Source organism: Cryptomeria japonica, chromosome 2 (assembly GCF_030272615.1).
Source record: "Cryptomeria japonica chromosome 2, Sugi_1.0, whole genome shotgun sequence".
Taxonomy (NCBI): Eukaryota; Viridiplantae; Streptophyta; class Pinopsida; order Cupressales; family Cupressaceae; genus Cryptomeria; species Cryptomeria japonica.
Window position 1 is genome coordinate 123,520,260 of NC_081406.1, and position 25,920 is coordinate 123,546,179.

The 25,920-nt window shown below is 35.6% G+C and overlaps 3 protein-coding genes across 3 annotated transcripts; all 3 read right to left on the reverse strand.

Annotated features, from left to right (window-relative positions):
* Positions 1-937: 937 nt before the first annotated feature.
* Positions 938-3,095, reverse strand: LOC131859459 (LEAF RUST 10 DISEASE-RESISTANCE LOCUS RECEPTOR-LIKE PROTEIN KINASE-like 2.4). The gene is made up of 3 exons (XM_059213218.1): positions 2,468-3,095; positions 2,320-2,346; positions 938-2,049 (listed from the first exon to the last, which is right to left on the reverse strand). The coding sequence occupies exons 1-3, from the start codon at positions 3,093-3,095 to the stop codon at positions 938-940; spliced, it is 1,767 nt and encodes a 588-aa protein (XP_059069201.1).
* Positions 3,096-7,589: 4,494 nt separating this feature from the next.
* Positions 7,590-8,989, reverse strand: LOC131039192 (rust resistance kinase Lr10-like). The gene is made up of 2 exons (XM_057971872.2): positions 8,821-8,989; positions 7,590-8,731 (listed from the first exon to the last, which is right to left on the reverse strand). Exons 1-2 carry the CDS (start codon positions 8,987-8,989, stop codon positions 7,590-7,592), a joined length of 1,311 nt encoding a protein of 436 aa, XP_057827855.2.
* A 13,254-nt stretch (positions 8,990-22,243) lies between these two features.
* On the reverse strand, positions 22,244-22,924 carry LOC131039191 (cyclin-dependent kinase F-4-like). The gene has a single exon (XM_057971870.1). The coding sequence runs from the start codon at positions 22,922-22,924 to the stop codon at positions 22,244-22,246; it is 681 nt and encodes a 226-aa protein (XP_057827853.1).
* Between the last annotated feature and the right edge of the window lie 2,996 nt (positions 22,925-25,920).

Consider the following 25,920-nt stretch of genomic DNA (forward strand, 5'->3'; position numbering starts at 1 on the left):
TATTTCTTTATAATCTAATATATTCTGGCTTTGGCCTCTTATCAAGCAAAAAAATATAGATTTTCATTAAATAAATTACAAAATATACACTTAAAATGATATAAATAATTCTAAAGATATGGTGGGCAAATCTAGTGAAATTCTTATAAATATTTGTTTCTCGCCTTAGACATGGATTAGAATTCTATAAGAGTGGTTATGTCTATAGTCAATATTGAATCCTTGAATGATCTAAGTGAAAGACCATGTGTTAAAAAAAGAACTTTGAAATAAACAAAAAATTTAAATTATATTCTTATTGTAATATAAAGATATCATCTTAAAATCGTAATGATTTTACCACTTCTATTAAAAAACACATTCATAAATACCATAAACATTATGTTTTGATTAATTTTTATTCAGCTTTATTTTATGCTATCCCTTTCACCAAATGCACTCCTATTTCAAAACATTTGTGAAATGCTTAGATCACTCTAAACATTCCTCTAACAAATTGTTTCTCTTTTATGCCTCCGCATTAAACATCATTGAACGCCTAATTCTCAAATTTAATATTAATGATTAAAAAGATTTCATCAAAATTTCAGGTCAAACACCTCTTTACACGATAAGATGGGAATCATATCTCATATTGTCTTAATAGGAAAGAATAGTGTTCATGATCTTAACATGACGTCACTGAATTGTCATTGAACATAACATCAATGGTGTATACTCAAATTCAGAGTGCTTGATTCCTAAGCTTATCCTCCATATAAGTCTTTTAAAAGTTAACAAAGAAAAAAAGAAGAAGAAAAGACGGGTGGTCAGCACGCTTAATATTAATAACATATTAAAAAAGAGACGAAATCTTAAATGGTCCCTGGTATCAAGTAGGAGAAATTCTCATATAAACACGTTTTTCAATTGAGAACCCTAAAATTTCAAAGCACCATTACACCACTTCACTAACTCCTCCAACGACTAGAGATTCTTCCTGTGAAACCAATGGCGGTTCTGGTGAATTGAAGAAGTCGCAGGGGAATGGAGGATTACTTACATCATCACCATTTCCTTCCAACATTTGTACCACCCTGTTCATCGATGGCCGATTCATAGAATTATGTTGAATGCACCACAGTCCCACTTTTGTCAGCCTTACTGCCTTCTCCTCTTCTTCATATCCTCTCTCTGTTTTTACTCCCTTTAACCTCTTTTCCAATTCTCCACACTCTATCAATTTGAATGCCCACTGCAGAAATTCAAATTGACTGTAGCGGCCTAACTGTACATCAAGATTGTTTCTGCCTCCAACAATCTCCAGCAACACTATTCCAAAACTGTAAACATCTGATTTGTCCGTCACAGGTCCCATATTTCTTGACCACGTCTCTGGTGCAACATATCCCAACGTCCCTCTGGTTGCCGTAATTGATATGTGATTCTGCCCCTTCACACACAATTTAGCCAGACCAAAATCAGCTACTTTGGGCGTGAACTCATCGTCCAGTAATATATTGTGAGGCTTAATATCAAAATGGATGATGCATCTATTGCAATCTTGGTGTAAATACGCGATCCCACGAGCTGCTCCCAAAGCAATTGAGTACAATCGATCCCAATTGAGCATTTGGGTCTTCTCCTTTCCTGCAAATATAAACTTATCCAGAGACCCATTGGCCATGTACTCATACATAAGTGCGCTTCTGGGTTTTTCAAAGCAGTACCCCATCAGGCGAACCAAATGAATGTGATGGATCCGCCCAAGTGTTGCGACTTCGCTCATGAACTGACTCTCGCTGTGTCTTGATTGATCAAGAATTTTAACAGCCACCAAAGTACCACTCAGGAGCTTACCTTTGTAAACCACGCCGAAAGCCCCTTCTCCAAGTTTTTCTGTAAAATTGTTGGTGATCTTCTTCAGTTGAGAGTATGAATATCTTCTGGGCATTTCATCAACATGATCATGAAGGAATCGCTCCACGTCGGAAGTAGTCCTTGACTTTCTATAGAAAATTCCAGCCAGTGCCGCAATTGTCAGCAAGCTGACCGTTCCAATGGCCACACCTGGTTTTGAAGGCACAATGTGTTTGAGATACAAAATTAGTAGCAACAGGGGTTGAGTTTAATTGGTTAAAATGGATTTTTATTGTGGAGATTCTTATAGAGATAGCTATTATTGATTTCTAATAGAAAAATGATTTCTAAACAAAAATAGATTTTTAAGTACTGAAGCTTCATCTCAGAAACTTGTATTGATCTGTTCTAATGAACAAGATATTTAAAATTGATATACAATTCGAAAAGATATTAAAAATAAGGGGGATGGGCGCTTACCTATTACAGCTCTTTTTCCAGCTTTGCCTGTTATTTGCCACGCATTCAAGCATACTCATCATTACAGGTATATCTACTAATATTTGGTAAAGAAAAACTGTCATTACTGTGAATTTAGCTAAGTAGTAAGGTTAAAGAGGATTAATACCTGGGGGGCATTGACTTGCCTGAGGTCCGTCCTGGCAAAAGCAGAAGAAATCTCTTGAATAGGTAAAGTTAAACCCACAAAAACCCCTCGTTTTTTCACAAGGTCTACACTTCTGCTCTAGTTCGCTGGCAAAAGTCCATTGCACTGTTTGCACTTGAAGAGTCACCATTCTTGGAAAACATGACACATTTAGATACCCTTCTGGATAAGATCCGTAGAGCACACATTTCTCATCACACTGGTATACCAACAGACTTGCGTTTTCTATGTTGATCACATTAAAAACTCTGTATCCTGAATCCCAGGATAATTCGATCAAATTGATAAATTCACAATGCTGGAAATTCTTGTCATTTGTCATCGTGAAAGTTTGATTAGCATTGAAAATCTGTAATATTGTGTACTGCTGCCTCCCTAGTTCAATTACTGGACGGATTTTATCCACACAGTCGATCTGAAAACCTAGCAGACCACAACTACGATTTCCTACGCCAAATGGAAACCTGAAATTTGTGTTTCCACATGTTTGATTGCGTTTGCAATATTCGTACTGCGGGTCAACACATAGCGAGAGACGAAATAAAATGGCATAGAGAATAACACTAAACTGAAGACTCAGAGGAAGCATATTTAGCCTCTATCGATGGATACAGAGAGGACTCAGAGAATTGAACCGAGAATTGTATGGAATTCGAGATAAAATACCATTGCGATGATTCCAAGGAGGAATTAGTCAGCAATCGCATTGTGATTTATCTGTAACAGTAAGCCATCGCTCATTATTTTTCTTAATAAACTGTGTCGTTTAGCTTTGAATGAATCAGAGTCGACCAGTCACAACGTGGTGTGGTCGACGATTACGTTGAATTTGTAATTTGTGGGGAAAAGAGCGGATTGGAAGAAAGGAACTTTGATGAAAGGCACACCCCTATCCATGAAGGAAAACAGCGCACTGAATGGAATTGGCCCTTCAGATAGTTGAATTTTTCAGAAGTCGGACTTTTTATCAAATATAATATTTGCATTTTACCTTTTGTAGAGGAATAAAAACAACCCAATCCAAAGCAATTTATAATTGCATACTATAAATTGATGTTCAAATCTCAATACGCACGCATGACTTTATTGTAGTAGTTATAAGGAAATTTTGACTTTTAGGAGTTACACTTATAATAATTTGCATATCAATTCATACCTTCAAGTACAACTTAAACTTCATCTTTTAAATCTTCTCCAACTACTTCTAATTCCTCTCTAAGCACTCCTACTTCTTCAAGCACTTCTACTTCTTCAAGTACTCCTGATTCTTCTTCCACTCAATCTTAAGTAATCAATCTTATCTTTATGTTTTCTATGGGTTGTCCTCTATTCTAGTTAGTATAATTCTTTTTAGGTCTCTAGATTCTCAAATTATGATTCAATCACAATACATGGAGTGGACCATTTGTGTGTTGTCCAAATGGTATTTCCCTAGTCTAAATTTTGTAATAGCGATGTGTAGACCAAAGTCACCCTCTATGCTTTGTTATGGAGTAACCTTGTTGTGCTATTAAGAAACTAAGCCCACCCCTATGTCTACTATGAGATGCTTCACAATTTACACCAATAATTTTCCAACAAGTTTGGGCCTAGAAAGGAGGAATGAGGAAATTAATACCATAGACCTAGGTTCAAATCTGATTAGGCAAGGCACCCCTTCTAATGGCCATGAGGAAACCTAAAGGTAGGGGGTCACACTTATTGTAATAGATGGATTGAAGCCCACCCCTATGTTTTTCGATGGGCTTGCCTTGAGGTACAATTGATTATAACCATATTAAGGATCCAAAGCTCACATCATGTCTATGATGATATGGCAAGAAATTTACCCCAAATTTTGTTGAATTTGGATCTTGATATAGAAGTGGGGAATCAAGAGTCTCACACTACTCAACCAAGTTCAAATTAAACTTGGCCAAGACACCTCTTACAATGTCCATGGGAACATAGTCACACTTATAATAATTCTTGGACTCAACCCACCACTATGTTACATCATATGAACACCTTGAGGTAGAGTTAAGAGTGACCATATCTAAAAACCAATCTTACTCCCATGCCTATTATGGGTCACCCCACATTTTATTTAGGAGTTACCTAGTGTATTTGGGTTTAAAAAAAAGAAATGAGAAGCTCTACACCATAAGGTCCTAAAATAGAAATTTCCAAATCCTAGAGCCTTTCTTTACTTTCAAGGCTAGTGTTATGTCTCCAAGAATGTAGACAAAAACTCATTTATAAACTTGGAATTATTAAATATTAACTATGAGAGTGAGTAAACTCTCCCACTCTTTGAACTTAGCTTAAACCCAAGAGGGTATTCTTATAGGTCTTTGAAATAAGTTAATATTACAATATTGGAATGATTGGTCAATGTATCAAACAAGTATACCAAATTTTGTTCTAAACCCCTAAAAATTGTCACTATGTTAATAAAATACTACCTACAATAAATCCTTATATAGTTGATTTAGTACTCATATGTATCTATAGATGAAAATGTTACAAGTGTGGTTGTCGTTGCACCAAAATATTGACATGTTAATGCCCGATACAACCACTAGACTTATAGAATCCACATGAGGCAGTTAAGCCATGTCACAAACCCAAGGACTACATTGCACAGCACAAGGAGACCAAGGGAGCACACCTTGCAACAACATAATATTCAAGACCTTGACATAATCTAGCTTCTCTCCACTAGCATAATATTCAATTATCACAAGAAAGAATGAGATTGAGATTTTATCATTTGTTAGCTAACATCACATCCTAAACATTAATGAAACATAATAAACTTAATAAATAATTCAAACATTTCACCGTACACTTTTTAATTTAATTTTTTATCATTTGAATATTTAAATATTTAAATAATTTATTTTTTTGTTAATCTCTTGATGATTTTTGTGATAACAACTAGAATAGTGACAACATTATTTTACAATGCATTGCTAATTGATTAGACTTCTAATTATTTATTAAATTTTAAAAAAATATTTCAATCTTTTATAATATCACATAATATTACAAACATGTTATTCTTAATGCTAACACCACATCATAAAAATTAATAAAACATAATAAACTTATTAAATCATTGAAACATGCAAACCGGTGAAAGATCTTGGAGGGGAAGATATGGCCTCTGGAGACAGCAAAACCATTGGTCCTAGTTCCAGAACCAGAAGCAGGAGTAGCAACAAGGGTACCTCCAGATTCATTATGGAGGAGCTGGAGGAAATTAACAGGATTTCCATCCAGAAGAACAAGGATCTGGTGCTCTCTCTTAATTGAGATTTTTTCTTTTGTTTTGTCTTGTTTGTCTGTGTTTCCTTTGTTTTCGTGACTACTCGGGGATGCTCCCCTGTTTTAATGTTGGTTCATGTTTGTTTAGCTAATGGTCAGTTGTTGTAAAACTCTTGGTTTCGGGTCCATGTAAAACCCGTTTAACTTTATCAAAAATATTTGACAAAAAAGTAATTTAATTTTTTTATAATTTAAATTTCTATTTTTTTTCAAATCAATTAAAGATATTTTTTGTGATAATAACTAGAATGATGAAAATAAAAAATTTAGTTCATTGCTAATTGATTCTATGTTCTAGTTATATGATAAAATATAAAAACATATTTTAATTTTTCTAATATCACGTAATATTACAAAATATTAATCTCAATGCTAACATTGCTTCCTAAACATTAATAAAAACATAATAATCTTATTAAATAATTCAAATCTTTAACAAACTTTTTCATTTATTTCTTTGATTTCAATATTTGAATCTTTTTCTTTTTTTTTCTAAATCATTTGAAAACGATTTTGTGATAACAATTGGAATAATGACAAAAAAAAATTATAGTTCAATGCTAATTGATTTTATGTTCTAATTATTTATTAAAATTTTAAAAATATTTCAACATTTTCTAATATCACATAATATTACAAAAATACTCTTCTTAATGCTAACTTGACATCCTAAACATTAATAAAAATGTATGTAATAAATTTATTAAATAATTTCAATCTTTTACAAATATATATATATATATATATATATATATATATATATATATATATATATATATATATATATATATATATATATATATATATATATATATATATATATAATTTTTTTTTATCGTTTTATTTAAATTTATGTTGTTCATGACGTATGCCATGGTCAAACAATGGCATTGTTTTTATAACCACCAAGATTCAAACCTTCATTGGGTCATTGTGTCCTGGTTTATCCATTTCTCTCATGAGTTTGAACCTTTTTGTTGATGTTGTTGGCATACATGTGAATTCATGTGTCAAACCCTATTGGGTTGGTGTGCTCCAAGGGTTTGTGACCTTACTAGACTACTAAATTCACTAATTCAGACTATGTTTGTTAATGCAACACATTTATGTCGGAAATGAAGCCATCTACTCGTGGCATTGCCTTACTTGACTTGGTGTAAAAATTTCTATATCACTAATCAAAAAAATAATAATAAACTTTAACACAATTGAAAAATTCTCATCAATCTATCATAAACTATAGAAATTTAATAATAAACTTTGTAAATTTTCTAAAATTATTTGAAGACTATGTTTATAATAACATTTAAAATAATAGAAAGTCAATTGCTGATTGATTTTAAATTCTATTTAAGTAATTAGCTCACAACTATTTTTTTTAAATTGAATAATATGCACACTAAAATCAACGCATTGACTAATTATAGTGGAAGTTGGTTTCAAACATAAACAGACAACAATGTCGAAAATACTCCATTTTTCGACCTATGATTCTCTTCCAAGCACGCAGTAAACTATAGCGGAAAATATGGACGACAAAGACTTGAATGATACGCAATAATTATTTATAGCAAGAGTCGATGCATTTGTATAGGGCCTGCAAATTTCTTCACAAAATTATAACGCGAAATATAAGAACAGAAACTTCAACGGTGCTAGCGACGGGTGCAACTTGTTTATTGTAAATCTTTCTCGAAACAATTTGACTTACATAATTTTCAGTGATATAATAAGAAGAGCAATTATAATACAGCTGATGTTTCAAACCTTGTGTTTACACCTCACCGGTTCTTTTAATCACGCTGTTAAAGTCTATGACCAAAGATTCAGGCGACAGGAATGGAGATAGCGGGGAAGGAGAAGAGTCGAAAGGAAAGGGAGGATTACTCACATCATCACCATTGCCTTCCAACATTTGAACCACGCTTCTCATCGCTGGCCGGTTTGCAGAATTGTGTTGGATGCACCACAATCTCACTTTTGTTAGCCGTATTGCTTTCTCATGGTCTATGCATCCTCTCTCTCTTGAAACTTCTCTTACCCTCTTCTCTAACTCCCCATTTTTTATCAACTTGAATGCCCACTCTGGAAAATAAATTTGACTGGACCTGCTTGCCTGCAAATTAATATTCTTCCTTCCTCCAACTATCTCCAATAACACCATTCCAAAACTGTAAACATCTGATTTGTTCGTTACAGGACCCAAATTTCTGTACCAAAGCTCTGGCGCAACGTGCCCTGGGGTTCCTCTCGTTGTCGTAAGTGATATGTGATTGTCCCCCTTTCCACAAAGCTTAGCCAGACCAAAATCAGCTACTTTGGCTATGAAATCAGCATCCAAGAGTATATTGTGAGGCTTAATGTCGAAATGGATGATGCATCTGTTGCAGTCTTGGTGTAAATACGCAATCCCACGAGCTGCGCCCAAAGCAACTGAATACAACTGGTCCCAATTGAGCATCTGTTCTTTTCCTTTTTCTACAAATATAAACTTCTCCATAGACCCATTCACGACGTACTCATAGACAAGTGCTCTTCTAGCTTCTTCGAAGCAATAGCCCATCAGTCGAACCAAATTAACGTGATGGATCCTTCCGACAGTTGCAACTTCGTTCATGAACTGGCTCTCACTGTGTCTCGACTGATCCAGAATTTTTACAGAAACCATAGTACCGCTAGAGAGCTTTCCTTTGTAAACCACACCAAAAGCGCCTTCACCCAATTTATCTGCAAAATTGTTGGTGATCTTCTTCAGTTGAGAATATGAATATCTGCTGGGCATTTCATCAACATAATCATGAAGGAATTGCTCCTCGGAAGAAGGCCTTGAGATCCGATAATAAACTACAACCACTGCTGCAGCTATCAGCAAGCCTGCCGCTCCACTGGCAACACCTATTACAACTCCTCTTTTGCCTATCAAAATGTGTGCACCGTTACAGACATCAATCATCAGAAGAGAAAGGAAAAAAGATATTACTAAATGTTTGAATGAAGAGTAATACCTTTGGGGCAGTGCTTTGAATGAGGTCCATCCTGGCAAAAGCATAAGAAGTCCCCTAACTGAGGAGTTTTATACCCACAAAAGCTCTTACTTTTTTCACAACCTCTACAAGTATGTTCTCGTTCTTGGGGATAATTCCATTGCACTGTTGCTGCTGGAACGTTCACCATTCTGGGGGAACATGAGAGATTCAGATATTCTGGTGGATATGATACACATTTCTCACCACACATATAAACTTCTTCACTTGCGTTGCTAACGTTGATGATATTAAAGATTTTGTTGCCCGAGTCCCAGGTTGAATCGATCAGATAAGAAGATGTGCAATCTTGGAAAATCTTGTCATTTGTTAGCATAAATGTCCGATTGTCAAAGAAAATCTGTAATATTGTGTAGTTGGTGTTCCCTATTCCAATTACTGGACGTACCTCCTGCACACAGTCGATCTCAAAGCTTGGGAGACCACAACTTCTATTTCCTACGCCGAAAGGAAACGTGAAGCTTTTCCTCCCACATGTTTGATTGCTTTTGCAATATTCGTACTGCGGATCAACGCATAGAGAGCATCAAAAGAAAAGGGCACAGATGGTAGCGCTGACAAGAAGACTTAGAGGAAGCATTGAGAAACTAGTGAAAGATAGACAAAGGATTCGAAGCGATTGAACCAATGCTATACTGAAATATGCATTTTAAGGAATAGAAATTCAGACACCATTAGGATGAATCCAAGAACATTAAGCCAAAAATCAGAGTATTTATTGCCAAGATGTGGACAACTAACTAGTGGTAATGGTAGAAGTTGACCTGGTTGGATGATACCCTAATATTGTCTAGAAGCACAAGTGGTCATTGGATTCTGTGTGTAGAATCTTGATACCTCATGGTTGTCTTCATTTGGTTGACCCGTACAATTTTTTTGAACTACATTACAAGGATTTGCACATGGATGCGTGATTATTTCTTATTTGTTACTAGTAATATCAGTCACAAAGATCGTTTAGCTATTGGATTTGGTAGCAAAGTCTTAGGTGAAACTTATTCAGCTAAAATTCAAGGACTGAGGGGTATCCATGTTGTTAAATTTGCCTAGAACACAATCATAAACTCATCCCTTCTTATGATGTTAGGGCCTTTGACTCAACAAGACTTGATCTCTAGTGAGCTCATTTAGAACCATTCAACTTCACCAATAGATCAAGTGCCCATTAACTTTCCACATAGTTTTGATTTTGTCTAGTAAACATTGTCCACCAAATTGTATTTACCCATTTCACTAAATGTTGAATGCTTTACAAGGTGTGTGGAACTTAACTTCAATGTGTTGGTGTGATTACAGTGTTGTACCTTGGTTAGTCTTCACCTAGGTCTTAATTAAACGTCACTTAAGCTTACTTAGGGACCACATAGGAGCTTTTAGGAGCATTTCCACTTTAGGTGGTGTATCATGTTATCACATTCCACTTTATATGGTCTCTCCACCATTAGTGGTCTTATCATTTTATCACCTATCCATCTTTAGTGGTTTTATCATGTGATTACTTTTTCACCTTTGGTGGGTGATCCACCTTTAGTGAACATATCACACTATCAGTTTTCCAATTTAGGTGGGATGATATCTCATCCTTTTTTGTTCTCATGTCATTAGATTATGACACTTGTCATAATCTTATGCACTCCTATGTCTCACCTTGGCCTATTTAACCAAGGGGTCTCTTATGTACTTTCATCCATTGTAATTCAATCCAGTTGATTGATTTTATTTGCATTATTGATAGGAATACAGTATATATTATTGTCATATTATTTCTCTCTTGTTCTTGTTCTTTCCATTAGCTCTCTAGATTTTTGGTTGCTACCTTCATAGCCAAATCTTACACAATGAATATTTGCTCGTATATTAATTTTAATGAGTTCTTGACTTATGTGGCATGCATGTGGTGTTTTCTTATCAATAAAAACATAGTGATATGGATGAACCAAATGAGTTAGGCATTTGTGGGTTGAATATTATGGTACCATGTATTTTTATGTAGTGGTGGTGGAACCATCTAGCCTCCCTTTTTCTATTTATATCTCTACTATCGCATTGATTTGTTCTTGAGACCAATGGGTATTTAGTTAGATGGGTTGTTAGGTTTATTTTGAAAAGCATGATGCCATGTGGTTGCAAGTTGGAAATAGTGGTAAGCCTAGTGTTAATGCCCTTGATGATTTTTCAAAGGGAAAAAATGATTTTTGAATTTGGGGTGACATGATAGTTTATTACTCATTAGTTGGTAATTATTTTTGTGCTATTTTTAGTATCTAAAAATGTTTACCATCTAATCCTAAGGCCTATTCATGATAACCATTGGTCTACAACCTCTTTTACAATTAGTTAATCGAAGCTTAGAGTGCCCAATGAATTGAAAGTGGATAATGCAATATTTGATAGGGCTAATTGTGTAGCTAGAGAGTGTCAACAAAGGCAAGCATATAGATGGATAAAATGATGGCTTTGAAAATGTGTTGAAGCCTAATGGAAAAGAACAACGACCATTGATAGGCATTGAGGTGATTGGCCCTTAATTACTCAAAATACAAACTACATATTTATGCTTAGGTCTCCTTACTCAACATGAAGGCAATCAAAAAGAATTTGTAGGAAAATAACTAAAAATTTTAGCGTCAATACCTATAACAATATTGGAGTATGCTAAATAATGTTTACTTTCAAGTATGCTAAATATTGTTTACATTCTAAATGGTGGTTCAGCCACTCAACTACATTTTTTGATCTATGCTCACAAATTTATTATCTATGTTTGATTCAACAACATCTAGGATCGGAAGCAATCCTATATTACCAAAAATACAAGGATTCATTTCCTAGTTTTGTTATTAATTTTGATACATTTTTATGGTCTTAATCCTTACTATCTTGCTTCTCAATGGATGATTTAGAAATTTTTTAACATATTAAATGAACATTAGACTTGTAATTGTGCTACAAGATGTCTTTAGGCTATTTCAATACATATTTATAAAGATACAATATATGTTTATTGAGTTTATAGGTTACATTAGAATGATTTTTATTCAAAATACTTGAGGAAGATTATGCATTATTCAACTTCAAGAAGTATTTGTTGATTATACTCCAAGAGGTTTACCTTTATATTTTTAACTTTGGTATTGAGTAGTAACAAGAAATAAATAAAAGATTATTTTCAAGATAAGTCACCTATGGTATTTGTTGATTAATAAAATTATACTCACCTTTAGCAAAATAATCAAATAAAGCTCATGTTTTAAAACTTTTAATTTATCTATTAACCATCATGTACCCATTGGTCTCTTCAAGTTTATGAAATCTGATCTAATTTATTTTTTATATTATCACCAAATCAATATGTCAATACAAAGAATAAATTTAAATTTAAAAGGGCTCGATTGGAAGAGAAAAATAGTTGGCAAAAGAACACAACATATGAACAAAGATCATAACACAATCAAGGAATTTAAATACTTTTTCTGGTCTATCCTAAATTATTCTATGTAAACCAATGCATATGATTATAGTGATGACCCATGTTGGGACCATAAAGGGACAATTTATTTTGCATGTAATACCACACCCCTTGTTCATTAGTTGTCCCATGCAAAGAGCAAAGTCCCATCTTTATCATATGCCTCTTAATCATATTAGAACTCTTATGCATAACCCACCTTATGGTAGGCATTAAATCAATTATCTATCATCACAAAAGAAATCTATTAAAAATATTAGTGGAAGCATGCATATTAAGCATATTAAAAGTGTGATTTTCAATATTTAAGAGGTTCCAAATCACTTAATTGGTGGGATCACTATCATGATCAACCACATGCTAAAGCCACCGGAGAGAGAAAGATGAGAACATGTCTTTGACCTATCATGATTACTAGGAAAAATAGATTAGTTGGCTAAATAACACAAGAAGCTACAAAAACTAAGAAATCAATAATTTCAACCTTCAACGAATAGAGGATATCCAAGTCTAATTGTTTATGAGCATCTCTCATAGCATACTTCCTAGAGAGGTCAATAAAACCTCAGACATTATAGAAAATAAAATTCATTCACAAGAATCATAAGGAATTTCATCTCTATCAAACTCTCTAAGAGAAGAATAATGAACCTATAAATTAACATACTCAAGAAAATATTAAATTGGATGTTGAGAATTAACATCTTTCTTTTTCCTACAAAAACATTTCTCCCCCCACCCTAATGGACTACAAGAACAATGTAGATGCACATGAGGAGAAAATTAATAGTATTCTCTAGATGTGAAGATAAAACAAATCTCAGCTATAAAATTTTTTAAAAAGTGGGCTAAGAAACCTCACTAATAGAAGACGCTACCTCTTTCCCCTTCTCTAGAGGATTTGGAGACATTCTTGTCCCCTCTCTATAGGACAATCCTTAATCTTATTATTAAATGACTAACACCCAAGGCAAATATTTAGCAAGCTAAGGTAAAAATACACTAGGTGTGACACAACTTGCCAATCTATATATTCGTAAACTCTTTTACATTTTTAGAAATATCAACCTCTACGCACACACTTTTGTGTGTGAGTCAAATAAAATTTATTAAGCTCCACGAAAATGACCTTGCCAAGTGAGGTAGCAATAGTGGCTAGAATTTCAACAAGGTAAATGTAGGCCTAGAAATTTAAGCCAAATAGGTATACAAAGCATCTTTTCATCTAGGATAAAACAAAGTTGGATGTCCAAAGTGGAAAAACCAAGGGAGGCGCAAAAACATACCCTAAGTCATGTTTAAAGATAACCACTATATGACTAACCTTAACAAAATAGAAAAGAAAAAACCTTTAATAAGATTTTGGACTACATTAACCCAAATCCTATGTAGAGCCCAATAATTATTAACCCATTCTCTAAGCATATTTTCTAGGAGAGTTCTCCCAACAAAATATTCTTAAGAATAAAATACCCTATCCATTTACAAGCATTATCAAACTCAAGAATATAATACTGTAGCGTCCTAAAATTGTGACACTTGCAATTTCAACCGCATTTGGGTCTTCACGATGGCGACGCAACACTGAACCTGAATGGAGACCCCGAAACTTGTGCATGACATTAAAAACTGCATTTTTCAGCACCCTGACCTGATCCTCCTTGCACCCTGTTGTCCCTGGAGGTGGGACCATGGCGCCTAGCACCCTGGTCCTTCAGGACTAGGGCACCCAGCAGCGCCCTAGTCCCCCAGGACCATGGCGCCCAGCACCCTGGTCCCTGGCCCTATTTTGGGCCCAGTCTCTTATGGGGCTTCGGGTCTTTTAGTTTGCAAATTGGAAAATAAGGTTGCTATGTCGGCCCAAGGTTGGAAAAATCAGTCTATCAGCAAGTATATAAACTACATTTCCTCTCCCATTTTGAGGAGGAAGGACATATGTGTACAAGACGCGGAAGCGATACTCAAGCATTCAAGCATTCAAGCATTCCTTCAAGCAATTGATCATTCTAAGTCTCCATTCAAGGCTAAGTGTTGCATTCAAGACAAGGATTCAACCATTGAAGAGGAGATCACTTACAACATACAACATACAACAACATTTACACCTTCGCATGTAAGAATACAAACATTCTTACAACAAGGTATTGGTACTTTATTACATTACAATCATTTACATTTACAGCATTTCTCATTTCTTGGTTAATTCCAAAACCGGGGTTTGACCTAAGGGCAAACCCCTAATCCCTAACCCCCCAATCATCCTCCCTTTTCTGTGTGTAGGTTGCAGGTACGCGGTTGTAATTGAAGATCTGGAATCCTTGTGCAAAGACGAACAGATCCCCCTTCGTTTCGTGGATTTTTCGGAGGACCGTGTGCATGTCGGGCACCATCGTCCCGTCAACTTTCACTCAAATTTGCAGGATAGCACCGTCTCGACATTTTACTGCTAATTCCAGGTCCGCAGCTTCATCCCATAGCCCTATCTCTGTTTATAAGCAAATCTTTCTTACTTTTCATGCGTACCTAGCTTAATCCTTCTATCTACATTCTTTAAAAAAGAGGGTAGCCTTGCTGTCACAACCCTTGAAACTCATTTAGAATCCGATCTTGCATTGTGTGGGATTGGATCTTGTAGGTTTCAACCCCTCTTTTGAATGTAAAGTCTCCCCTAAGTGAAAACCGTCAACCCTAGTGACCTCCTTCCCCTCTCCTCGGAGTGGTGGGGGGAACACTTAGGGTTCGCTCGCGATTTTCTGCTTTACATTTTGGTGAACCCGACGTGAACATCCTTTTTGATTATTCATGGTTAAATCTGAAAATTGGATTCTTTAATTACATTTCCATGTTTGATCTTTTGCAAATTTTAGAGGTTAATTGCATAAAAACCCTAAATTTTCTTTTTAGTAATTGAGCTTGTGAAATGATTAATTATTAATGCTTGTTTCAGATCTACCCTTCTATTGCAAATTGTCAATTCATATTTGTGCTTTAATTCTGAAAATTAAGTGGTTAAGTGTCAAAACCCTAATTTTTAAAACCCTCTTGATTCAACCTTTGACCGACAATTTCACTGATCAAAACATCTCCAAATCGGCTGTAACTTTGGATTCCGCAACAAAATCATAATATCTTTCATCCCTGAAAATTTGGAAAAAAGTTGCGAGGACCGTGTGCACTCCGAGCGCCATCATCCCCGACATTTTCTCTGAAATTTCGGGAGTTACATCTTACTGTATTTTCCTGCTAAAATCCAGAATTTTGGCTGATTTTATCAATTCTAACACATTCAAAATTAAAGTCAAAGTTGGTCTAGTGATTGCTTGCATTAAGGCTTCTAATCATTCAAAAATTGTTGAAATTGAAATTTTGTGTCAAAATTGTGTTCTTACTGTCCTAAATCTGAAAAGTGTGTTGGTGTTCATTCAAAATTTCAGTGCTTTATTCAAATTCTTGCAATTTGTGACTTTTGAAATTAAGTGTTTAATTGCACCAACTTTGATTTCCGCCTTCAAAATTGAATTTTGCGTGAAATTGAGTCAACTTTTAAAATTCAAAACTTGCATTGCTTTTGGTATTCCCTCTAAAATCATAAAATTCAAAATTTCAGTTTCCCTCTCTTTTTCAAAATTCAAATTTTGCATTTTTCAACAATCTTGGTAGGGTTCAATTTTGAGATTGCAACTTTAATTTGGCCTATCTACAGATCGTAAAATCACTCAATTTTTTCAGATTAGCTTTAAAATCATCATAACTTTCATCCCTGCAAATTTTGAAAAGAGTTGCGAGGACCGTGTGCACTCCGTTCGCCACGGTCCCTGACATTTTTTTTGAAATTTTGGGAGATTGTCGTGATTGCATTTAACAGCCTAAATCTAGGAGATTGGCTGATTTTATTGAAGTTTGCTACCTCTAAATTCAAAATCTTCTCTCCCTCTCTAGTGCATGAGTTTTACAACAATAAGCCCTACTTACACTATTCCCGTTAGACGAAGCCTTAGAATTAAGTCTTTCCAAGGTTTAATTACTGAGGAGATGGAACCTAATTTGAATAGCATTTTTAACGAGGACACGGGTAATTTCTCTAATCCTCCTAATGATGAAGAAGCTCTCCATGAGGTTTCTGTAGAACAACTTTCGAAATTGGATAACCAATTTGATGATTTTCAAGCTCTTTCATTAATTGAGGGTCTAAAACGTATGGTTCAAAGTGATAAGAATGGAATTGATATTTTGTGTGGTATTGCACACATTGTGGATTCGAATGTGATGCCTATGAAGAGTTGTGCTAAAACTTTAGGTTATACACAACCTCCCACTCAAGTCAATCATTCTATTCCTTTGATAACTTCTATTGCTAGCATACCTACCTTTACATCAAACATAATGACTACTTCTATACAAGACATTCCACCTATGATCACCAGTCATGGGGTCAATCCTTCTTCTTCAATTAATCCTCTTCCTTCATTCAATCCAACTTCTTCATTCATTCCTTCAATGAGTGTCCCTATTACATCTCCACAAATGAACCTGGCGCAAGGGGGCAATTCATTTAACCATTCCATTCCTCCTTGTAGTGTTCCTCCTTTCCAATCATCTCCTATGACTAACTATCATAGTGTCCCGCCACCTTACTCTCAATCAATACCTTCTTTCAATAACATAATACCTCCATCTCAATCTAACACGTCTAATATGAATTCTTTGACTGAAGCGACCATTAACAATCTTGCACAAACTGTCTCTTCTTTACAGCAACAAATTGCCTCTATGAATCAATCTAAGTTTAGTGTGCCTACATTTGATGTTGCGAGCCCACTTTCTCTTGACATTGTTCAAGCTATCCCTCCTAAGCATGTTGAAATCCCGCATTTGGAGCTTTATAATGGTAAAGGTGATCCTCTAACACATGTTAAGACTTTTCAAACAATATGTACCAATTTTGCTTATGACCAAAGGTTGCTTGCAAAACTGTTTACTAGGACATTAAGAGATAAAGCCCTACACTGGTATTGCTCGTTGCCTCCTTATTCTATTACTTCTTTCGAACAACTTGCAAATGCTTTTATTCAACAATTTCAAAACAATATAAGTCCTAAAGTTACTTTGATGGATTTAATGCATTGTAAACAAGGCGTTAAAGAAAAACTGATTGATTTCATTGGTAGATATAAGCATTTGTATGCTCAAATCTCTTTTCCAGTGCCTGACAATGATATTCAAAGAATCTTTATTTCTAATTTACAAAAAGATATTAGAGAAAAACTCCTGTTTTCTGAGTTTACTTCTTTCCAACAGTTGTGTGCAACTCTTCACAATTATCAACTGACTGTGAGTCAAATGGAACAAGCAAATCCTATGGCTCCGAGTGATAAGGGTGATAGTAGTCAACAACCATTTGGGAAGTTTAAACCGAACAGAGAGTCCATTAAATTCAATGAAAACATCATCAACAACAATCTGAATGCAGCATTAGGTGTGCCTCCTATTTCTAAGTTTTTCAAGAAAGAAAGAAATTTTACTCCTTTGAATGAATCATTGCATAGTATTATGAATAAGTTATTGGAACAAAATGTGCTTACTCTCCCTCCTGTAAAGCAAATTAATCCTACAAAGATTAATTCACCCTATTTTGATAACAAATCTTTTTGTCAATTTCATCGTCAACCTGGGCATGATACTGAAAAATGTTTTGCTTTAAAGGGTAAAATTCAAGATTTGATTGATAATAATACTATCTTTGTTTCAGGAGTGAATGATAAAGGCAATACATCTGTAGCTCCTCCTAACCAAAATCTTAAGATTTTTACTGATCCATTACCTTCTCATACCTCTAATGCGATTGAGGCTAATGATTCCTCCTTCTCATCTGATGGTCTTGTGTCTATGACTCCGAATGTGATTAACTTTGTAGAGCAGCAAGAAAACCCTAAAGAACCTTCCATCACGTTTGATTCTAGTGAAACTATTAGGGAACCTTTTGGTCCTTTATATATAGTTGCAAAAGTCAAGAATACACCTTGTCGTGGAGTGCTTATTGATCCTTCTTGCATGGTTAATGTTATTACTGAAGAATTTCTCTTTACTTTACAATTGAATCAAGTGATCTATGACAAAACAGATGTGATTGTGAAATTATTTGATGCATTTTCTTCTCCTGCAATTGGTTCTATTACATTACCTATTGAAGTCCATAACAAATCCCTTGATGTGAGCTTTGCTATTATTCCATCTTCCGAACAATTTCGTGTGAAGCTAGGCTATCCTTGGCTATCTTCCATTAAATCTATTGCTTCTCCTATTCACAAGTGTTTGAAATTTCCCCATAATGGTGAAGTTGTTACTATCAATCATAGTCTCTTTAAACTAGCTAAAAGAACTTCTAGCGTTCCTATTGATTACTTTTGGCCTAAACAATTCCAATCTCTTCCTCCGCGAAGTGATCATCTTTTCAAATCTTATCAAAAGTGGAAAACAGATATGATCCTATCTCTAAGTGAACCTAGAACACCCAAACTTGATATTCCTATCATTCTTGAGAAGGAAGTTCTTCCTTTGAAAGATAAAACTAATGTCTTTCCTCAAGAAGATTCCCAACCCATACCTATGGATACGACTATGTCTATGTCTAATAAACTTTCTAAAAGTAGGCCTATACCTCCTCATCATGATGGACTTGGTCTCCTTCCTAAACCAAATATTCCTCCTTTATATGGAGCAGTTCCTCCTCCTTCCTCTTATGGAGAGAAGAGACCTTCCTCTTCTCCTATTATCCAGCCTAAGAGACCACAACCTAAACACCCAAGTGATAAGGATGAGAACATTCCTCCTCCTCAATCTTCTCAACTTCCTACTAAGACTAGATGAAACCGTTCTGCACGTGAACGCCGACGAAAGCGTCATCTTAGAGCTCAGGCAGCTGCTTCTCAAACTTTGCAATCCCCCAAAACACCTTCAACAAGCATTATTCCATTTTCTCCAAGATCTCCTAAACATAAGATGCATGATGGTTTTGATCCTGTGCGAGTTAAAGATCCTATTTTTATAAATCTTGCTGATGATATAGATGAAAATGTTATTCATGATGAAAATGTTACTTCTCTTGCTTCTGATAGTGAATATGAATATGTTGATGTTGATAACCATTTATCTAACAAATTTTCTAAAGCACTTATCCTAGCTCCTAGACAAGAACAACGTGGCTTGGAACATGAACATAGCCCTTATTTGGATCTTGTGATAGCTCCATCTGCTATGTTGAATGTTCCTCCTCTAGCGTGTTTCCTGCCTTCCCGAAATATTGATCAGCAAGATCGGGGGGTGGATGACATGCTAGACTAGTTTCATTAGCATAGAAGACTCTCCTCCTCTCTTTTGTTACTTCTTCTATGTGTTATTCTCATTCTTCTATTTGTTGTCCTTAGTGTTGTCTACTTGAGGATGATGCAAAGCATTGAGATCTCTTTTGGTCTCTCTCATGTTGACTCAAAAGACACATGTGTTCCCTTCTTCTAGGTGACCTTCCTTGATTGGGGAATGAAGAACAATTATGCATACATACATATGATATACATGACTTATCATACAGCATACTGACCCCGAGGAAAGCGAAGTCACCTCTTGCTTTGTGTTTTGTGTCTATTATCCTTGGGTTTATCTCACACTTGGGGGCTAAATCTTTGTGATAACGTACTCCTTTCCCTTCTCATTTCTTATGTGTATCACTACCTTAAAGCAATCACCCCCATTGAGGCATGTACGATCGCTTTAACGTAGGGGGGCATACACCCCATCTATCCCTTCAGGATACTTGAAAATTTATTGGCGAACTTAGCTTTGCCTTGAAAATTTTTGGTATTTTTCTTGCATGACTCATAGTGAGGGAACCTTACTACTGATAGTCATGGTTCTCCCTTGTGATCTTCCCTTTTACTTTGTCAATCAAAGTCGTAAGATCCTTAGTCCACTGGGGGCTTGGTGTGTCTTGCCTCCTTGACGTGGTGAAAGTCTTTCAATGTTGTTTCCTTGTACTTTACCGGAAGTATGAGCGTACGCTTATACTCTCGCTAAAGTGGGGGCTAAATGTAGCATCCTAAAATTGTGACACTTGCAATTTCGACCGCATTTGGGTCTTCACGATGGCGACGCAACACTGAAGCTGAATGGAGACCCCGAAACTTGTTCATGACATCAAAAACTGCATTTTTCAGCACCCTGGCCTGATCCTCCTTGCACCCTGTTGTCCCTGGAGGTGGGACCATGGCGCCCAGTACCTTGGTCCTTCAGGACTAGGGCGCATAGCGCCCTGGTCCCCCAGGACCATGGCGCCCAACGCCCTGGTCCCTGGCCCTATTTTGGGCCCAGTCTCTTATGGGGCTTCGGGTCTTTTAGTTTGCAAATTGGAAAATAAGGTTGCTATGTCGGCCCAAGGTCAGAAAAATCAGTCTATCAGCAAGTATATAAACTACATTTCCTCTCCCATTTTGAGGAGGAAGGACATATGTGTACAAGACGTGGAAGCGATACTCAAGCATTCAAGCATTCAAGCATTCCTTCAAGCAATTGATCATTCTAAGTCTCCATTCAAGGCTAAGTGTTGCATTCAAGACAAGGATTCAACCATTGAAGAGGAGATCACTTACAACATACAACATACAACAACATTTACACCTTCGCATGTAAGAATACAAACATTCTTACAACAAGGTATTGGTACTTTATTACATTACAATCATTTACATTTACAGCATTTCTCATTTCTTGGTTAATTCCAAAACCGGGGTTTGACCTAAGGGCGACTGTAATTGAAGATCTGGAATCCTTGTGCAGAGACGAACAGATCCCCCTTCGTTTCGTGGATTTTTCGGAGGACCGTGTGCACGCCGAGCACCATCGTCCCGTCAACTTTCGCTCAAATTTGCAGGATAGCACCGTCTCGACATTTTACCGCTAATTCCAGGTCCGCAGCTTCATCCCATATCCCTATCTCTGTTTATAAGTGAATCTTTCTTACTTTTCATGCGTACCTAGCTTAATCCTTCTATCTACATTCTTTACAAAAGAGGGTAGCCTTGCTGTCACAACCCTTGAAACTCATGTAGAATCCGATCTTGTATTGTGTGGGATTGGATCTTGTAGGTTTCAACCCCTCTTTTGAATGTAAAGTCTCCCCTAAGTGAAAACCGTCAACCCTAGTGACCTCCTTCCCCTCTCCTCGGAGTGGTGGGGGGAACACTTAGGGTTCGCTCGTGATTTTCCGCTTTACAAATACATTATATGCTAAAAAGATCAAATTACTTGCATTGTGAAACTTTCAAGAACACTTGCTCAATTGAACCATTGTCCAAAGTTGAAAAACTATCAACATGAAATGAAACTACTATTACCATTTTAAAATTAAAAAAACCTAATAAAAGCAAAGATCAAGAGGTTTCCTATATCAAAGTCATGGCGTGACATGAGAATGAAAATGGACTTCTAAAAGAGACCCAAAGCCTTCATAAATAACTATTTTGATTTACTATTGTTTTCCCTATTTTAATAGACAGTGGATTTAATCCGATCCACACATTTTTATTCATTTTTATATTAAACTTGAACACATATAACATTTAGTATCGGTTGACTTAATCCACTACATAATGTTAAAGCTATTTATGTACATTTATTGAATGTTCTCCAAGTAAGCTAGGCAATGTACTAAAATACCAAATCTAATCAGAAAAAAAATTAATGCCATGCACACTGATCTGAAATTATACCTGAACCTTTTTCTATGGAAATCCTATCCGAACCCTTTTCTTTAGAATTTCTTGAAATTCTACCCACACATCCCTGAATGCTTCTTTCTTCTTTCTCAATGTTAAAAACTTCGGAGCCATAAAATACCACATTCTACGATAGCACACTATTCGTCTAATACCTGAAAAACTTTGGATTCATAGTATTATTACACGACTGGAAAAAAGGGTGGTTGAGTGCTTGTTTTACAGTGGGTCTGCGTTTGGGATCCCACGAGCACAAACGCTTTACAAGGTCAATCACTTCCTCACTCGCAGTCGACATCAATCTACGCAAATTCTTCCTACAATTCTCCCCATCAAACTCTTTTGGAAACTGGTAGTCCAATGACTCTGCTAACTTCAATCCCTCAGGCCATGTCTTTTCATTGGGGCATCCAATCATAGAGCATATGTTATAAATCGGATTTCTCCAGTCACTTCTACTTCCAAAAATGGGTTCAAGACCATAGAACTGAGCTATTATGACTCCAAGTGACCACATATCAATGGCGAAATCATAGGATGATGATTTGAGAAAAAGTTCAGGCACTTTATAGGCTATGGTTGCAACATTTGGATCCAAGGGCTCATTATTTTCCATTTTCTCCTTCAAGTTAATAGCAAGCCCAAAGTCTGAAATTTTGATGTTGTTTCCCTTCAACAAGAGATTTTCAGGCTTGAGATCATGATGGCAATACCCAAGTCCATGCATGTATTCCAGAGCTTTCAAAATATTAAAACACAGTCTCTGAACTACTCTACTCAAGGAGGGTTCTTTTCTATTCTTAATGATTCTCCATAGATCAGAATCCATGTATTCTAGTACTATATGGAGGTGCCCTCCTTCCTCATAGGTGTCCCACAGTGATACAATATTGGGGTGTTGAAGTGCACGTAGAGACTTCTCTTCTTCCTTGAAGAGGGATTCATAAAACCTGTCATTCTTTTTCTTTTACAATCTTTTGATCACCACTACTTCATCAGTCCATTTGTCAATGGCCTTCCAAATAGTCCCATAACCACCTTCTCCCAACTTCTCAATCAGTCGGTATTTACCCATCGTTTTGCTTCCTTTGGGTAGCAAGCATGCCTCTAAATTAAAGTTTTTGGTGGATACGACTAGGAGTTGTGTCCTTAGTTGCAAAGATTGCAACTCTTACTTTTTGTAAATTTTGTCATAACATAATTAACTTTTTTTCTAGTTTTAAAATAAGAAATACTTCATAGGATGAATTAAAACTAAGTAGTGTCCTCTAAGGCTAGATGTAGGGACTACTCTTTAAGAATATCTATTATTCTAAATTGATTTTTAATAATATGTTAGAATATTCAAAATGTTGTTAGCTTTAAATTAAATTCATAATAGATCAATTAAGTTTATTTAATATTTAAATGTCTATATACAAGAATATTAACATAATAAATCAACTTAATACAATAAGCTTTCAACTTTCTAACATTGTTTTTATCAATATAAAATATGCAACAAATCAATTGATTTTGTTTTAGTATTTAAATATTTGCTTACAAGTATTTGATATAATATTAATATTTTATAACTTGAATTAACTATAATTAAATTTTAAAGTTTATGATTTTTTAAATTAATATCAACTAATATTAAAATTATAGCAAACCTATAATTATAGTTATGATATATAGTAAACAATATTATCATTGTAATTGAATAAGTACAACAATTATAAAATGGTTACATTAGAGGTCTAATTATACATTTTAGGGTGGATGACGAAAGGATATAAAGTACTAGTAATGCAAACAAGAAAAATATATATTAAATAGAGTTTTGAATTCACACTACAACATAATTCAATTATTTATATATGAACTCAGTCTAGAATAATTAATGATCTTACTCATTTCAAGGAGGTTTGTGCTTAGGGTTGTATTGATATTTCAGTCTTAAATATTTATTTGCATTTGAATCTTCTCACCAATGGTCATCTATACATTTCATGGCTATGTGTCTAGCTTGAATTTATTCTTTTAAATTTATTACTAGCAAAATAATTCAACATTTGTGTTTGTATCTTGTTTCTTAATATTTGGGCCAAGATTATCAATTCTTGGTTAGTGTTACCTTAGTGCATCATGTATGGCTATATAAAAGGGTTAGACAACCTAGTAAAATTTGGTAAACACAATCACACATCAACACATGAGAACACCAAATATACGTGGAAACCCAGAAGGTAAAAACCATAGTGAAAATAATTGCTTAGATCTAATGCCCAAATCCAACCTCACAAAGATAGTGGAGAACTTACAATATTTTGTAGGCACCAACCCACAAGAATTACAACTCAATATGGAGACACCAATCCCCAAAGATAGTTACATGAACCAAACCACAAGAGACACCAATCCCCTAGTTCAAGAACTAAGCACTAACTCATACATTGAGGTATCAAGCTCAATTACAAGCAAGAGACACAACAGATATATTATGTGGACCTTCACAACTCAAAGTTCAACATCTAGCTGATATGATCTACATCAAAACACTCATGATGTTTAATATTTGTATCTTACGTTACACACATTGACACATATGTACTACTCCTAACTGAGTAAACAACTTGCATGACTTTTTGTCACTTCCACCAATCACATGGCATTGGAATGAACCTAGATAAATAATTTATATGCATTCTAATGTAAATTACATTTACATGTCAACCTAGATGTGTGGGGGAAAAAAAGCGAGACTAGGTTAACATGCCCTAATCCTACCTTTTGACACACATTACGGAATACGAAAGAGCCTAGAGATATCGCACAATTGGCTACTTCTTTTTGTGAAAGAGAGAGCCACGGGATATCTATTAGGATTTCTATTCCCTTGTTGAAATTGTAAGATCAAGTAATGCAAGTTCAAACCCTAATCCCAAAATGCAAGTATGAACTAATAACAAGATTGCAGAATTGAGATTAAACAATGAACAGCTGTAAATACAAGGATGAAATAAGAATACAGATGTGTACCCAGAGTCAAAATCGGACTGAAAATGTTCGGGACGGGGGCGCGGGCGCCACTGTCCTGAAAACTGCACCGGAAACTGCTGTTCTGCACTTTGGAACACTGTCGGAAAGCTGTCTGCAAACTGTCTGTCCGGAGGACCAGGGCGCCCAGCGCCTCTATCCCAGGGACCAAGCTGCCCAGCACCCCTGTCCCAGTCTTCTGCTCTGCAATTTGATACAGAGTGTTGTCTTGACCTTCTTTCTCCGGATCTGTATCCCGCGGCGTCATCTGAATCCCGAAACCTACAGTGATATCTGGAAAAGGATGTATGGGCGGCTATATAGGGTTTTGCCTTAGTCAAACCCCCGCTTCGGTGATTTCCACCTCCACGAATAGCCAAGTTGTTTTGTAAAATGTATTGTGTGTGCAGACCTAGTGTGTGTGCAAGGTCCTAAAATGCAAGAAAGCAAACTAGAGCAACCTAGAAAGTAAACCCTAATTGCTTGTAGATGATAACGTAAATGCTCTAAATCAAGATGCAAAGTGATCTAAAGCATGAATAAATGATGTATTGAAGCTTATGTAAAGACATGAAATCATACCCAACCCTCAAGGGAGGAGTACAAGCCAATCTTCAGTCGGTAATCTCCTATTGTTCTTCAATGTCTTCCAAGCCCTAAGTGGATGAATGAATTTGATAGATGCTTGATAGAAAGATGTTGTAAGATGTTGAAGTCTTCAAAGATCTGCCCTTTCGTTGCATATGAAGTTCCTGGAAACAAAAATCGGATCCCTTCAAATGAGGAAAGAGAGCTTTTATGTATGAA